This window comes from Myotis lucifugus, unplaced genomic scaffold (assembly GCF_000147115.1).
Source record: "Myotis lucifugus unplaced genomic scaffold, Myoluc2.0 scaffold_1678, whole genome shotgun sequence".
Lineage (NCBI taxonomy): Eukaryota > Metazoa > Chordata > Mammalia > Chiroptera > Vespertilionidae > Myotis > Myotis lucifugus.
The window spans coordinates 22,024-35,315 of NW_005872726.1; the positions used below are offsets into that span (position 1 = coordinate 22,024).

The 13,292-nt window shown below is 57.7% G+C and overlaps 1 protein-coding gene across 1 annotated transcript in view; it reads left to right on the top strand.

Moving 5' to 3' along the window:
- Positions 1–5,688, top strand: part of LOC102433561 (transcription factor ETV7-like) — a 16,484-nt gene extending 10,796 nt beyond the window's left edge. The window contains exons 5-8 of the mRNA XM_014450046.2: positions 1,517–1,756; positions 3,368–3,510; positions 5,017–5,117; positions 5,238–5,688. Of these exons, the coding sequence (XP_014305532.2) occupies positions 1,517–1,756; positions 3,368–3,510; positions 5,017–5,117; positions 5,238–5,355 (602 nt within the window). The 3' untranslated portion in view covers positions 5,356–5,688. The remainder of the gene's footprint in view (positions 1–1,516; positions 1,757–3,367; positions 3,511–5,016; positions 5,118–5,237) is intronic.
- The last annotated feature ends 7,604 nt before the right edge of the window (positions 5,689–13,292 follow it).

Consider the following 13,292-nt stretch of genomic DNA (forward strand, 5'->3'; position numbering starts at 1 on the left):
CAACATGAGGAACTGTATTAAAGGGTCGCGGCATTAGGAAGGTTGAGAACTACTGCTCCTCCCTTGGCCTCTAGGACACCCCACTGGTCACTCCCTCAGTCTCCTGGTTTCTGAATGTTGTGGTTTCCGGGATTTGGGGGGCCTCTTCCCTATCTACATGCAGACCTGGGTGGTCTCACCTCGTCTCGGGTGCGAAGAACATCTAGTGCCCATGACTCCATGTACACCCGGACCTCTCTGAACTCCAGATGTGAGCACCCTCACTGCCTGCCCCACCCCCACCGGGAAGTCCACTCCAACAGCAGCTCAGCTCCTAAAGCAAACACCCGCTCCCTGCCTCCCCCAAGTTCTTCCTGCCTCCTTTCCCACTGCTCTGGACCAGAATGTGGTATGTCTTCTTTGACTGATTTCTTTCTCTCCCAACCTTTGAACCTCCTCACTGGTCTCCTTGCTCCTACGCTTGACGTCCTACGATCTGTTCTCAACAGAGCAGCCCGGAGAGAATCGTTACTTAGGTCATGTGACTTCTCTGCTCAGAACCTTCCAACGGCTCCCACCTCACTTGGAGTCAAGGCTACAGTCCTTACCAGTGGTTCTCAACCTTCTGGCCCTTTAAATACAGTTCCTCATGCTGTGACCCAACCATAAAATTATTTTCGTTGCTACTTCATAACTGTAATGTTGCTACTGTTATGAATCGTCATGTAAATATCTGATACGCAGGATGGTCTTAGGCGACCCCTGTGAAAGGGTCGTTCGACCGCCAAAGGGGTCGCGACCCACAGGTTGAGAACCGCTGCCTTACGTTGACCTCTGACCCTCGGCCGCCCCTTTCCTCCTCGCTCACGCTGCTCCAGCCACACTGCCTCAGGGCCTTCGCACTCGTTCCCTCTGCCTGGCATTCCCTTCTCTAGGTGCCAGCAGAGCCCACTCTGCCTCCTCAGTGTCTGCTCAAGTGTCAGCGTGTCAGTGAGGCCTGACCAGCACCTGCACCTGCACCTGCCCGGGGTTCCCCACCTGCCTCCTGGTGCTTTATTTTCACACACCCCCATATTACCTACTGTTTCTATTTCCTTTTTTATTTTAATCATCTATCTCCTTTCACCCCCAACTAGAATGTAAGCTCACGAGGCAGGGGCTTCTTGAGGTTCAGTGATGTGCCCCCAAGATTCTAGAACAATGCTGGCTCCTAGAAGGCTCTCAATCAACGTTGATGGGGTGGGTGGAGAAGACACTGGACTGAGGCGCAGGGCACCTGGGCTCTGGGCCTGGCTCGCCGCCGCTTGGCTTTGTGAACAATATTGCCGGTGCGGGAACAGGTCTGAGAGAGGAGTCACGTGTCTAGAGCTGGGTTAGCAGCGGGGCTGTCTGGCCCTCACGCACGCCATCTGGCACCGGGGCTAGATGCAGGGAGACCACCCACAGTGCTGCCCCTCGGGGTCCCGGGCATGCCGTGAAGGAGGCCTGGGCTGGGAGGCTCTGTCCCATAGCATCACCGATGCTCATTTGCTTGCAGAGGGGACCAGGCCCTCTCGGGTGGCCCAGGGAGGCCTCCTGCAGCAGCCACCCGACCTGGAGCTTACCAACTCCTGGAGCCACCTGGATGCCCCTGGCCTGGCCAGGTGGCCCCCCGGCAGGGAGGAGGCCCTCAGCTTCCCTCTCCGTGGGGAGCTCAGCTGTAGGGCAGAGGGAGTCTGCTCCTTCCCCACAAGGCCGCAGGCCCCCGTCGACGGCAGGATTGATGGCAGGATCGCAGGTGGGTAGGGGGCTGTGTTCTGGGGGATGAGAGGGTCTGTGAGGATGGGCGTTAGAAAGGCGCCCTGGCTTTGCTCTGTGGGATGAGAGGGTCTGTCTGTGCTGGGCGGTAGGGATGTGGGGGACTGTCCTGTGTGCTGGCCACAATCTGGCCACAGCGAGCGGTGCCGCCCGGGATTGCCAAGCCCACCCCATCTCCAGAGCAGAGACAGTTAAGCCAGTCACAGTCAGGCAGTTGGTCAGGTTCGCATTAAAAACCTTATTTACTTTTAGGGGGCATGAGAAAAGATAAGCCAAAGAACTTATATACTTATATGCATAGCCCATGGACACGGCCAATAGGGGGGTGAAGATCGGGGGGTGGGGTGGGTAGGGGCTGGGAGGAGGGGGGTAAAGGGCAGAAATTGGGAGATATCTGTAATACTATCAACAATACAAATATATTTTAAAAAACCCTTATTTACTTTTAAATAGTTGAGCACTTACTATGTGCCAGGCATGGCTCTTTATTTAATCCCACAACAGCCCTTGAGGTTGGTATTATTATTAGCGACAGTCACAGACAAGGGAAATGAGGCCCAGAAAGGCCGAGTGACTTTCCCATGTTCGCACAGCAGTAAGTGGCAGAGCTGGGATGTGGAGCAGGCGGTCTGGCTCCAGAGCCTGAGCCTGCAGGTGATCGCTTCCATTTTACACTTGTTAAAGGATTGGCTAATAGACAGGCAGACAGACTGACAGATAAGCACCAAAGGGTGTTTTCTAGCCATAGTGGGGCCACTATACTTATTCTAAGACACCATTGAGGCGGAAGAAGCATGGCTTCTGGGTTGGAAATGACTGGGAATCACTGAAACACAATTATTTTATTTAGAAAAAGATATATACTAGAGGCCTGGGGTCCCTCGGCCTGGCCTGTGGGATTGGGCCAAAACAGGCTCTCTGACATCCCCCAAAGGATCCCGGATTGCGAGAGGGCACAGGCCAGGCCAAGGTACATGCCCTTGACCGGAATTGAACCTGGGACCCTTCAGTCTGCAGGCTGACGCTCTATCCACTGAGCCAAACTGGTTTGGCACTAAGGTTTTGTTTGGTTTTATCTGTTGTGTTCTTTCATGCTCCCATCAGGCCCTGTGAGGAAACTGGCTTGGAGGCCCAGGTAGTGGGACTGGAGCTGCGGGTGCTCCCGGGCTCCCTCTGCTGCTTGCCCTCCGCAATGGCACGTGGGTGTCCTGAATCTCCCTTAGGGTGAGGGTGGATGTTAGCACCTGATTTAACAGAGTCCAGGGGCCGAGTGACTGGGCCAGGGGCAGACAGGGACCTGGAAGCCGCCTGCCCCAGGGAAGGGCCCTGGCTTTGGCGTCTGCAGAGCTGGGTGAGAGTCTGCCTGCCTCTCTCAGCCCACTGCCTCATCTCTTCCTGGGGATGAAGGCAACACCCCCTAGAGTTAGGGAGATTGAATGAGACAACGAGTAATGGCCCCCCAGTTCTGCTAATACCGCCGTCGTCTCCATCCTGCTGCACGCTGGGCCCAGCCTCGCGGGCCCCGAGCGCCTTCCTCATGCCGGGCCTCACAGCGCCAGGAAAGCCGCCTGCACCCTGTGCTCCATTGCAGACTGCCGGCTGCTGTGGGACTACGTGTACCAGCTGCTCTCCGACACCAGGTACCAGTCCGTCATCAGGTGGGAAGACGAGAACGCCAGGATCTTCCGAGTCGTGGATCCCAACGGGCTCGCCAGGCTCTGGGGGAACCACAAGGTGAGCCCCAGCCAGCGGGCGGGAGGCCTCAACTTACCCAGAAGCGGACGGGGCAGGGGTCAGAGTGCACCTTCAGCACTGGGGCTCCGTCCTTACCTGGGGGCTCGGCAGCAGCTCCAGGAAGCGTTGGGGTCCTTCTACTTTGGGAGGTCCTGAAGGTCAGACAGCGGCTTCCTCAGGAGGGGACTGGCCCTGGAACTTGGGATCTTGCCTTCTCACCGCTTGCTCCCACCTTTGCTCAGCACGGGGACCTTTCAGAGCACGTTTACATGAGTTGCCCGTCGGATGCCGTGGGGTGGGTGAGCCAGATGGGAACCGGGTTCCCCGGGGAAAGCTGGGGCAGGAGCCAGGTCTCGGGCCTGCAGGGGCGTCTGCCGTTGGGGCTGGGAAGGCCCGGGAAGGGCTGAGACCAGCATTCCCAGCGTGAGGAGTGCCCACACCTAAATGGGTGTCTGCAGGGGATTCTAGGAACTAAGGACTTTTTTTAGTAAGAATCAGGATTAAGAAATCTATCATGTCAGTCTCATGATTTACAGTGGTGATACAAAGCAAGTGTCCTTGTCTATAAATTAATTCACTTAAGTCAAAAATGAGTCTTTTAAAGAAAACTATTAATAATAACAATAATTGGCAATCCGTAGCATTCCTTAAAAGGGTATAGCATTTGATTGGCAGGCACTGCTCCGAGGGTTATACTTTACTAACTCATTTATTTACTCCTCACAACAGCCTCGTGAGGGCAGGTAGGTATCAGACGGGGAAACTGAGGTACAGATTGGTTTACCAACTTGTCCAGGAGTCTGCAGCCAGGAGGTGGCAGGGCAGGGACTTGAACGCAGACTGCAGCCCTGCACTCCTCTCTGTTTTGTGGCCTCTCAGGACGGCTGGTGGCTGGAAGGATGCAAATGACTAAAGTTTGGATGTGCTCTTTGGTCCAACCCCTGCACAGTACAGGGGAGAAACTGAGGCTCAGAGAGTAGTAAGTTCATTTAATGAGCACAGACTACGTGGCAGGCACCGTGCTACGTATCCTCACGGATTAGCAAGTTCATCCTTACCCCACACCTGTGAGACGGATGTTCTCGTCCTCGCCTCAGAGCCGGCACACGGGTTCAGAGAGGTAACACCAGTCCGGCCACTTTGGCCTGCTCTGCACCGCCCGCCCTGCGGAGAGGGGAGACCGTCCCCTGGCCGAAGTCACTCGGCCCCTTGCCAGGCTATCTCTATGATGACATCGCCAACTGCATGTATGTTTATTTGTTACTGCCTGTGACATTAGCTTTTTAAGAGCTACACGTGACCCGCTCCTGCCCACCGGTTCTCAGCCAGGCAGATGAGAGAACCGCCCCAAGGTGTCTCCCCCACCTGCCCCTGCCTTCCTCCTTCCAAACTCAAGAGAAATCTCTCAGAACCCTGGCTGCTCCCTTCCAGGCGTGGGAACCATGGGAACCGAGGCCTGGGAGGGGCAGGTGGGGAGTGAGGGTGATGTGGCTGCTTTGCTCCCAGAACCGCGTGAACATGACCTACGAGAAGATGTCGCGTGCCCTGCGCCACTACTATAAGCTGAACATCATCAGGAAGGAGCCCGGCCAGAAGCTCCTGTTCAGGTGAGCAGCCTGGGCCGAGGGGCCCAGGGAGGCGGGAGGCGGGCGGCGCCGGGTGGGCAGGAAGCCCCGCAGCTGGGCAGTGGCTGGGCAGCGGCTGACTGTGCTGGGGCCCGACTCCAGGTTCCTGAAGCTGCCCGGGAAGACGGCCCCGGACCAGGGCAGCCGCCCGCAGCAGCTGCAGCGCCAGGAGCAGGGCCAGGCCGGCTTCAAGGCGAACGTGCTGGCGCTCTCTCCGTGAGGGCACGACCCAGGCCCTGGGCAGATGGGACAGAGAGCGAGTCTCTCGTGAGGGCGGCGAGCTGCACGCCTCCGCCCTCCACCCCGGGCAGCAGGGATGCCCGGCCGGTGCACTTCGGGACCTCAGAGCCGCCGGAGGACCTGAGCTGTGAGGACTGGGAGGCTCGCCCAGGACATCGTGGGCCAGGCGGGGCCACAGGCATGAGCTCTCCCGGCCTTGTCCCTGGCCACCTGCCCAGCGAGGGAGGGTGGCCGGGCGCTGAGGGCATCCAGCCCCACGCCTCCAGGTCACAGAAGGGAGCGGCCGCCAGCCTCAGCTCGCCCATCAAGGGCACATGCCCGTCAAAGCTGCCCACGGGGCTCCTCTATGAACGGACAAAATGATGGTTGCTCGGTCAACCTTTGGGATAACGACAACGATGGTACCTGGCGTTTAAGTGCTCCCTGTGCAGGCCTTGCGCTCAGGGTCCTGCCTACATCTCCTCTCGTTCAGTTCCCACGCCACCGTGAAGTTCAGAGGTCTGGGCACAGGCAGACCTGCAGGGCGGGGTGTCCCCCGAGCCCAGTGCTGCTGTTTCCGTCAGTGGCTGCGAGGGTCTGGGGCATGAGGCTTGGCCCTGCCTCTCTGCCTGCGTCTCCGCGACAACCCCTGTCCGCAGTGTTGAGTCTTTGGTGACGGTGACTGTGGCCCAGTGGAAACCGCCTCCTGTCCGCGCCTGGGCCCCTGTGCGCCTGGGCCCGTACCTGCCTGGTGGCTTTGGGCAAGCTGTTCCCCCTCGGGGACCGCAGGTTTCTCGTCTGCAAGGTGGGGCGCTGCCCTGGCTGACCTCGGGATAGCGGGAAGCTCCGTAAGACCATACCCGTGAGTGCCCAGCGGGTGCCTGCTCCGCAGCGCTTACTCCGGTCACCGGTCACCGTCAGCCCTGCCAACCGAGAGCTGCTCTCAGCACAGGCCTCTGAGCTGCTGGGCCAGCTTTCCTCTCTGCAGCCCCCAGTCCCGCTGGGCTCCTGGGGGTCGGAGCCTCGCCCCTGCACCGGGAAGCGAAGGGAGCGTTTTCACTTCATCAAAAACAGAACGTGGATCTGCACCTTCTTCCTGGGGAGGAGGAAACCCCCGAGCCGCTTGCCTCCAGCAGGTCAGAAAGCCCGTCTGCGGAACCCGAGTCACCGCGGGAGGAAGTCCTCAGGCTTCTTGGACTTTGGGACTCAAAGCTGGGACCCTCACGAGCAGGGAAACTCCCGCTGAGTCCGTCAGGGGCTCTGACAGTTCCACCCCCCAAAGGGCCAGGCAGGGCGTCCTGCCCCTCCCATCTGCCTGGGACTGTGCTGTCTCCTGACTCCGGCCCGGGATGCTCTCAGGCCCCGTAGCCTTTCTCATCCCCAACCAGAACTGCATACCTGGGGCGGGAGGGGTTCCCCCAGCCGCTCCCTTTAGAGATCACACAGCTGAGGCCAGAGACGGGGTGACTTGCCCAAGGCACAGAGCACAGCTCCGCCTGCTGCTCCTCATGTTGCCTCATTTCTTCTGGTCTCACATCTTTTTCATGGGCCCAAGATGCAGAGGTTTAGACAAGAGAATGGAGTTAGGGTGCTGGCATTGGCCTGCTGGTGTGTCAGTGGTTGAAAACACCTGCGTATCCTGGCGGCTGTGTCTTCCCCCAGGGCGATGACTCTCACCCCACACTGGGACTCCGGGGCCAGGAGTGGGCCCTGGGCTTGGGCAGCGCTCACCACCCCAGGCCCCGGATCCCTGGGCTCTCCGCTTGGCCCTGCGCTCAGCTCCACCCTCTCCCCATCTCCCCTGGCACATAGGCTGTGCTCAGGGAGGGACACCTGGGTGCAGGAGCAAAGGGGTTCTCCAGCCCTTCCTTCCAGGGGCATGAATTGAGCACCTGCTGTGTACCTGGCATCAGGTGAGGCTCTGGGTTTACCCCCATTGTTTACAAATTAAATTCCTGAAAGGCCGTGGGTCACTGAAAACAACACCTGTGAAAGGGGACTTCTTCACACGTAATCTTAACAAGCAGGAAGTACATCCTCATGGTTTGATAAGGTAGACAGTCGTGTCCTTTTTTGGGGGCCAGGTTACATGAATGTCAGCAGTAAATAAAGAGTTTATGAAAAAAGTGGTATGGTAAGAAGTTAGTGAAATAAATTATACAAGTCACTGTCTCCATCCAGTGAAACCATTTACAGCATTAACCCTTGCACTTCTCCTTGACACAGATTCTTTATTATTATTATTTTTAAAATTTTATTTCTCAATTACAGTTGACACTCAGAATTATTTTGTACTAGTTTCAGGTGTTCAGCATTGTGGTCGACAGTCGTACACTCTGCAAAGCATTCCCAGTGCCCAGCGGGCACCAGGCCTGTTATTACAGTATTATCGGTACTGTATTCCCCGTGCTGCACTTCACATCCCGGGGCTGTTCTGTGACTACCAACCTGTGCTTCTTCATCCCCTCACCTTGTTCACACAGCCCCCCAAGCCCTCTCCCCTCTGGCCACCGTCAGTCTGTTCTCTGTGTCTCTGAGCACAACACAGAGCAAGTCTTTTTCCCTCAGATCCTCCCCCCCCACCCCCGCCCGCCCCAGCTTTATTGGGGTACGACTGACACAGGACACTGGAAGGTTAGGAGGTACCATGAGTAGCACTTCCTCCCACCCGGGGCCTGCCAGGTCGGGGGCTCCGAGCAGGAAGCCTGGCCGATGCTGTGACCACCCCCTGTCCTCGTGCCGGATGCCAGTGGTGCCAGCCTTCGCGACTCCTTCCCCTGGCCGCTCCCCACGTGTTTCCTACCCAAGTGCTCTCTCGGCGCTTTCAGAGGCGCACGGAAAACACGTATGTTTCAGGGCGAGGGCTGGGGCCTGCAGAGCACCCCGTGAATGAGGCAGATGAAGAGGTGCTGGCTGGGTGGGGCCTGGCCACTCCTGGGACCCCTGGCTCCGCGGCCACTGGGACCGCCCCCGGCTAGGGTGAGGAGTTTCAAGTGGGTTGTCCTGAAGTCTGTGCGTATTTTAAACATATCAATCTCTCTCTATATAAAAGCCTAAGGGACCGAAAGACCAAATAACCAAAAGACTGGTCAACCAGTCACTATGGTGTGCACTGACCACCAGAGGGCAGATGCTCAACTCAGGAGCTGCCCCCTGGTGGTCAGTGCGCTCCCATAGTGGTAGCGCCACTCAGCCAGAAGCCAGGCTCACGGCTGGCGAGTGCAGTGGTGGTGGCAGGAGCCTCCCCGGTCTCCGCTGCAGGCAGGGGGTAAGGAGCGAGGGGTCCCAGACTGCGAGAGGGATGTCAACTGCTGGCTTAGGTGGACATCCCCAAGGGGTCCTGGACTGTGAGAGGGTGCAGACTGGGCTGAGGGACCCCCCCCCCAAGTGCATGAAATTCCGTGCACTGGGCCTCTTGTTTTAATCATAATCTTAATTTTTTTTAAATTCCAAAATCCTTTTAAGTTACCGGCTCATGGGGAGGGGGACATACAGAGGAGAGCAGGCCCTGATGCAGAGAGGAGGCCCTGGGAGAGGCAGAGAGGCGCCCCGGTCCTGGTGACAAAGTGGCACGGTGCATTTGGATTCGGCTTGGCAGGTGTCAGGGAAAGCGTCCCTAAGGAGGAGCGTCCAGGCTGCTCTGCCCTCCCCCTTCCCTTGGGAGGGGTGAGGTGTGGGGGTGCGGCGGGCGGTGGGTCTCCCCATCACGAGGGGCCAAGGAAGTGCAGGTGTGGGGACCAGGAGAGGCCAATGGTGGAGGCCGGTCCCTGAGGGGTGAAGGGCTCCTGAGGTTCATGCTTGTGGGCCTGGCTCCCCACGTCAGGGCTGAGACCTCCCGCAGGAGAGGAGGAGCCTTTAGGGAGAGGGACCCGTGAGGAGCAGCAGCAGGAGACCAGCAGCCCCACCTGCACGTCCCCACGTCATGTCACGGGGCAGCTGCTTTCGGGGGAAACCTGGGGAGCAGTGGGGCGCCCAGCAGGTGTGTTGGAGAGCCGGCCCAGGCCTGTGCTGTGGGCTTCCCTGCGCCTTCCCCGGAGCCTGGCTGCCCTGACACCCAGGTCTAGGCGTGGGGTAATTGCAATCAGGCCCTTTCCTCAGAAAGACATGAGACCAGAAGGAGGACTGGTGGGAGCAGCAGCTGGCCTGGCCGGGCTCAGGCAGGCAGGGCAGGGTGCCTTCAGGCCCGGTCAGTGTGCGGGAGCCGGCAGCACCCTCACCTCAGCTGTGCCTCAGGCCCGCTAGGCTCTTGGTGCCATTGTTTTTGCTCAAATGAAGTGAACTGTGTGAGGAAACGCTCACCCCCGAAGCTCATTGTGCTCTGTTGGCAGGTGCAAAGGCCTTCGAAGACAGCAAATGACACAATAAGATAATAAACACAGATGACAGTATAGCCAGTGTAATGAAAGCATGCACCGTGGTAGACAAAACCTTTCAGAATCTGATGTCCATGGGGTTTTGGGGGGTTGTTATGGGGGTTGCGGGTGTGGTTCCCTGGAGGCTCCTGCAGAACGGAACACGTGGGGAACTTTACTTCTGGGCAAAGACAGCTCAGGGTCACTCCCCGGTACAGAGTCAAGCAGGAGGAGCAAACGAGCCTTCTGCCCCCCTCCAGGCAGCGTCCCAGCGTGTCGTCCAGCAATCCGGAATGAAGTTAGGGAAGGATGTGTCCCTTCCGATCCCAAGGCACAGCTCAGCAACCCGCGTCCCGTTAATAAACCCTCCCAGTGTAGCCTCTCTGACGCCTGCCCAGTGCAGGGCCCGGCTGAGCTCTCACAAACCGCGGCTCCTCCTGACACGTTAGGGGCTCTGCTCTGGCTTCACAGCCCAGGTTTCTGAGGACACAGGTGCTTCCTCCCATGGAAGGTTCTGCCGTTTAAAACCATGTCCACCAGGTGGCGCAAAGCCTCTTGTGTTTGGCGTTGGGACTGCTGTCTGCCCACAGTCCCTGCTCTGTGACGGAGCATGCCTGCCTCTCCTAGGATGTGAGTACACTCTCCAACTCATCCAGTCATGGCTTGAACACCTCCAGCGACAGGGACCTCACCACCTCGGGGGGGGGGGCAGGTAAATAGCGTGAGTAAGGGTGGAACTGAAGGCACCAGAAAGCCACCTGATGTCACCCTTCCTCTCCCACCCACAGGCCAATGGTTTCTGAAATGTCTGTCTTCCAAGTCCCTCTGCTGGGAATAACTATCTCCTTTTCTTTTCACTGTATCTCTGAGTAGCTTATCTACTTTCTGAGCAGAAGCCCCAACGAGACCTTGTACTTATTTTTTATTGACTTTATTGGGGTGACATGGTTAATAAAATTATATAGGTTTCAGGTGTGCAATTCTATAATACATCGTCTGTATGTCGTATTGTGTGTTCACCACCCCAAGTCAAATCTCCTTCCATCACATTTATACATGAGTAGTATCCCACTGTGTAATGCACCACAGCTGTTTTATCCACTCATCTACTGATGGGCACTTGGGCTGCCTCCAGATCTTGGCATTGGAAATAACTCTCCAATGTATCCAATATATTCTTGATTTTTTTAAAGAGAGAGAAAGAGAGAGAGAGAGAGAGGGAGGGAGAGAGAGAAACATAGATATGTTGTTCCACTTATTCATGCATTCATTGGTTGATATTTGTATGTGTCCTGCCTGGGGATTGGACCCCAAACCTTGGCGTTTTGGGACAATGCTCTTACCAACTGAGCTACCCTGCCAGGGTGCATACATTCCTTTGAATCTTTTGATTCTAAATCATTTTTAGATTTTGGAGGGAGCTCCATGCTGTTCTCCACAGTGGCTGCGCCAGTCTGCGTTCCCACCAGCAGTGCACGAGGGCTCCCTGTGCTCCACACCCTCGCCAGCACTTGTTTATGGATTTACTGATGGTGGCCATTCTGACAGGTGTGAGGAGAGGCCTCCTTGTGGTTGGAATCTGCATGTTCCAGGAGACTTTGCACAGGTCTGGGGCCCAGGCCAAGGGTGTGAAGAGCCTCTCCGAGCCTGTCCCACACGCAGCCCCTGGTTAGGGCTCAGGCCTGGGGCTCCCTCGGCTCCCTGGTGACTTAGCGAAGCCGGGCTCCTGGGCCTCGGTCTGCACATCTGGGAAATAAGGAGCAGCGCCCTCTGCCCCCTGGGCCACATTAAGTTGCTGAGAACCTTCAAGTGCAACAACGTGTGCGTTTATCTAACAAATATTTATTTAGCATCTACTACAGGGCGGGGGCAAAAGTAGGTCTACCGTTGTTCCAATGGAAAACAATACAATCATCTACACTAATAAAAGAGAAACATGGTAATTGGCGTACGACCGCTACCCTTCCCATTGGCTAATCAGCGTATCCTTATGCAAATTAACTGTCAGCCAAGATGGCGGCCGGCAGCCATGCACTGAAGCGAGCAGGGAGACTTGCTTCCTCCAGTGACTGCGGACTCCAACGTTCCCCGCCTAACTTGCCGGCCTCTCAGCTGCAATTCTAAGCAACTATTACTATGTTGCAAATAAGAAGCTAAACAAAACCCCAGAAACCGGCTTTCAGTCAGCCCCGGACCGCAACATTGTATCGATGTTTTCAGCAGCAAGGCCTCAGAGCTAAAGCTGGCCCAGAATAAAAAAGAAAAAAAGAAAAAAAACAAGGAGCGGTTGGGAGCTTTTAGTCACCTGCCAGCCGGAAAACAGCCCTCAGACCCTCAGCCAGCCTGGCCAGGCACCCCAGTGGGGACCCCCACCCTGATCCAGGACACCCTTCAGGGCAAACCAGCCAGCCCCCATCCGTGCACCAGGCCTCTATCCTATATAGTAAAAGGGTAATATGCCTCCCGGCACCGGGATCAGCGGAGCAGCGAGGCTCCCGGCACCGGGATCAGCGTGACAGGGGGCAGCGCCCAAACTCCCTGATCGCCCTGCGGCTCTGTGTGTGACAGGGGGCAGTGCCCAAACCCCCTGATCGCCCTGCGGCTCTGTGAGTGACAGGGGGCGGGGCCACAACCTCCCTATCCGCCCTGCTCTGTTTGTGACAGGGGAAGGTGCCCCAACCCCCTGATCAGCCCTGCTCTGTGCCTGATAGGGGGGAGCTCCCCAATCCCCTGATCGCCCTGTGGCTCTGTGTGTGACAGGGGGGAGCTCCCCAACCCCCTGATCGCCCTGCGGCTCTGTGTGTGACAGGGTAGAGCCATAACCTCTCCATCGGCCCTGCCCTGAGTGTGACAGTGGCGGCGCACCAACCCCCTGATCGGCCCTGCTCTGTGGGTGATAGAGGGTGGCGCCCCAACCCCCCTCCACGGGCCTTGCTCTGTGTGTGACAGGGTAGAGCCATAACCTCCCCATTGGCCCTGCCCTGAGTGTGACAGGGTGCAGCTCCCCAACCCCCTGATCCGCCCTGCTCTGTGTGTGACAGGGGGCAGTGCCCTAACTCCCCTATTGGCCCTACTCTGTGAGTGACAGGGGGGAGCTCCTCAACCCCCTGATCGGCCCTGCTCTGTGCATGACAGGGGACAGCGCCCCAACCCCCTGATCGGCCCTGCTCTGTGCATGACAGGGGGTGGCACCGCAACCTCCCCATCGACCCTGCCTTGAGTGTGACAGGGGGCGGTGCCCCAACCCCCCAATCGGCCCTACCCTGCGGGTGACTGAGGGTGGCATCCCAACCTCCCGATCCGCCCTGCTCTGTGCATGACGGGGCGGCGCCCCAACTCCCCAATCGGCCCTGCTCTGAGCCTGACCAGGGGCTGCACCTAGGGATTGGGCCTGCCCTCTGCCACCCGGAAGCAGGCCTAAGCCAGCAGGTCGTTATCTCCTGAGGGGTCCCAGACTGCGAGAGGGCACAGGCCGGGCTGGGGGACCCCCTCCCTTCCCCCGAGTGCACAAATTTTTGTGCACCGGGCCTCTAGTCATTACATAGAAAGGGTACAGTCTTTTTTTTTTTTTTAGTTTTATCATTTC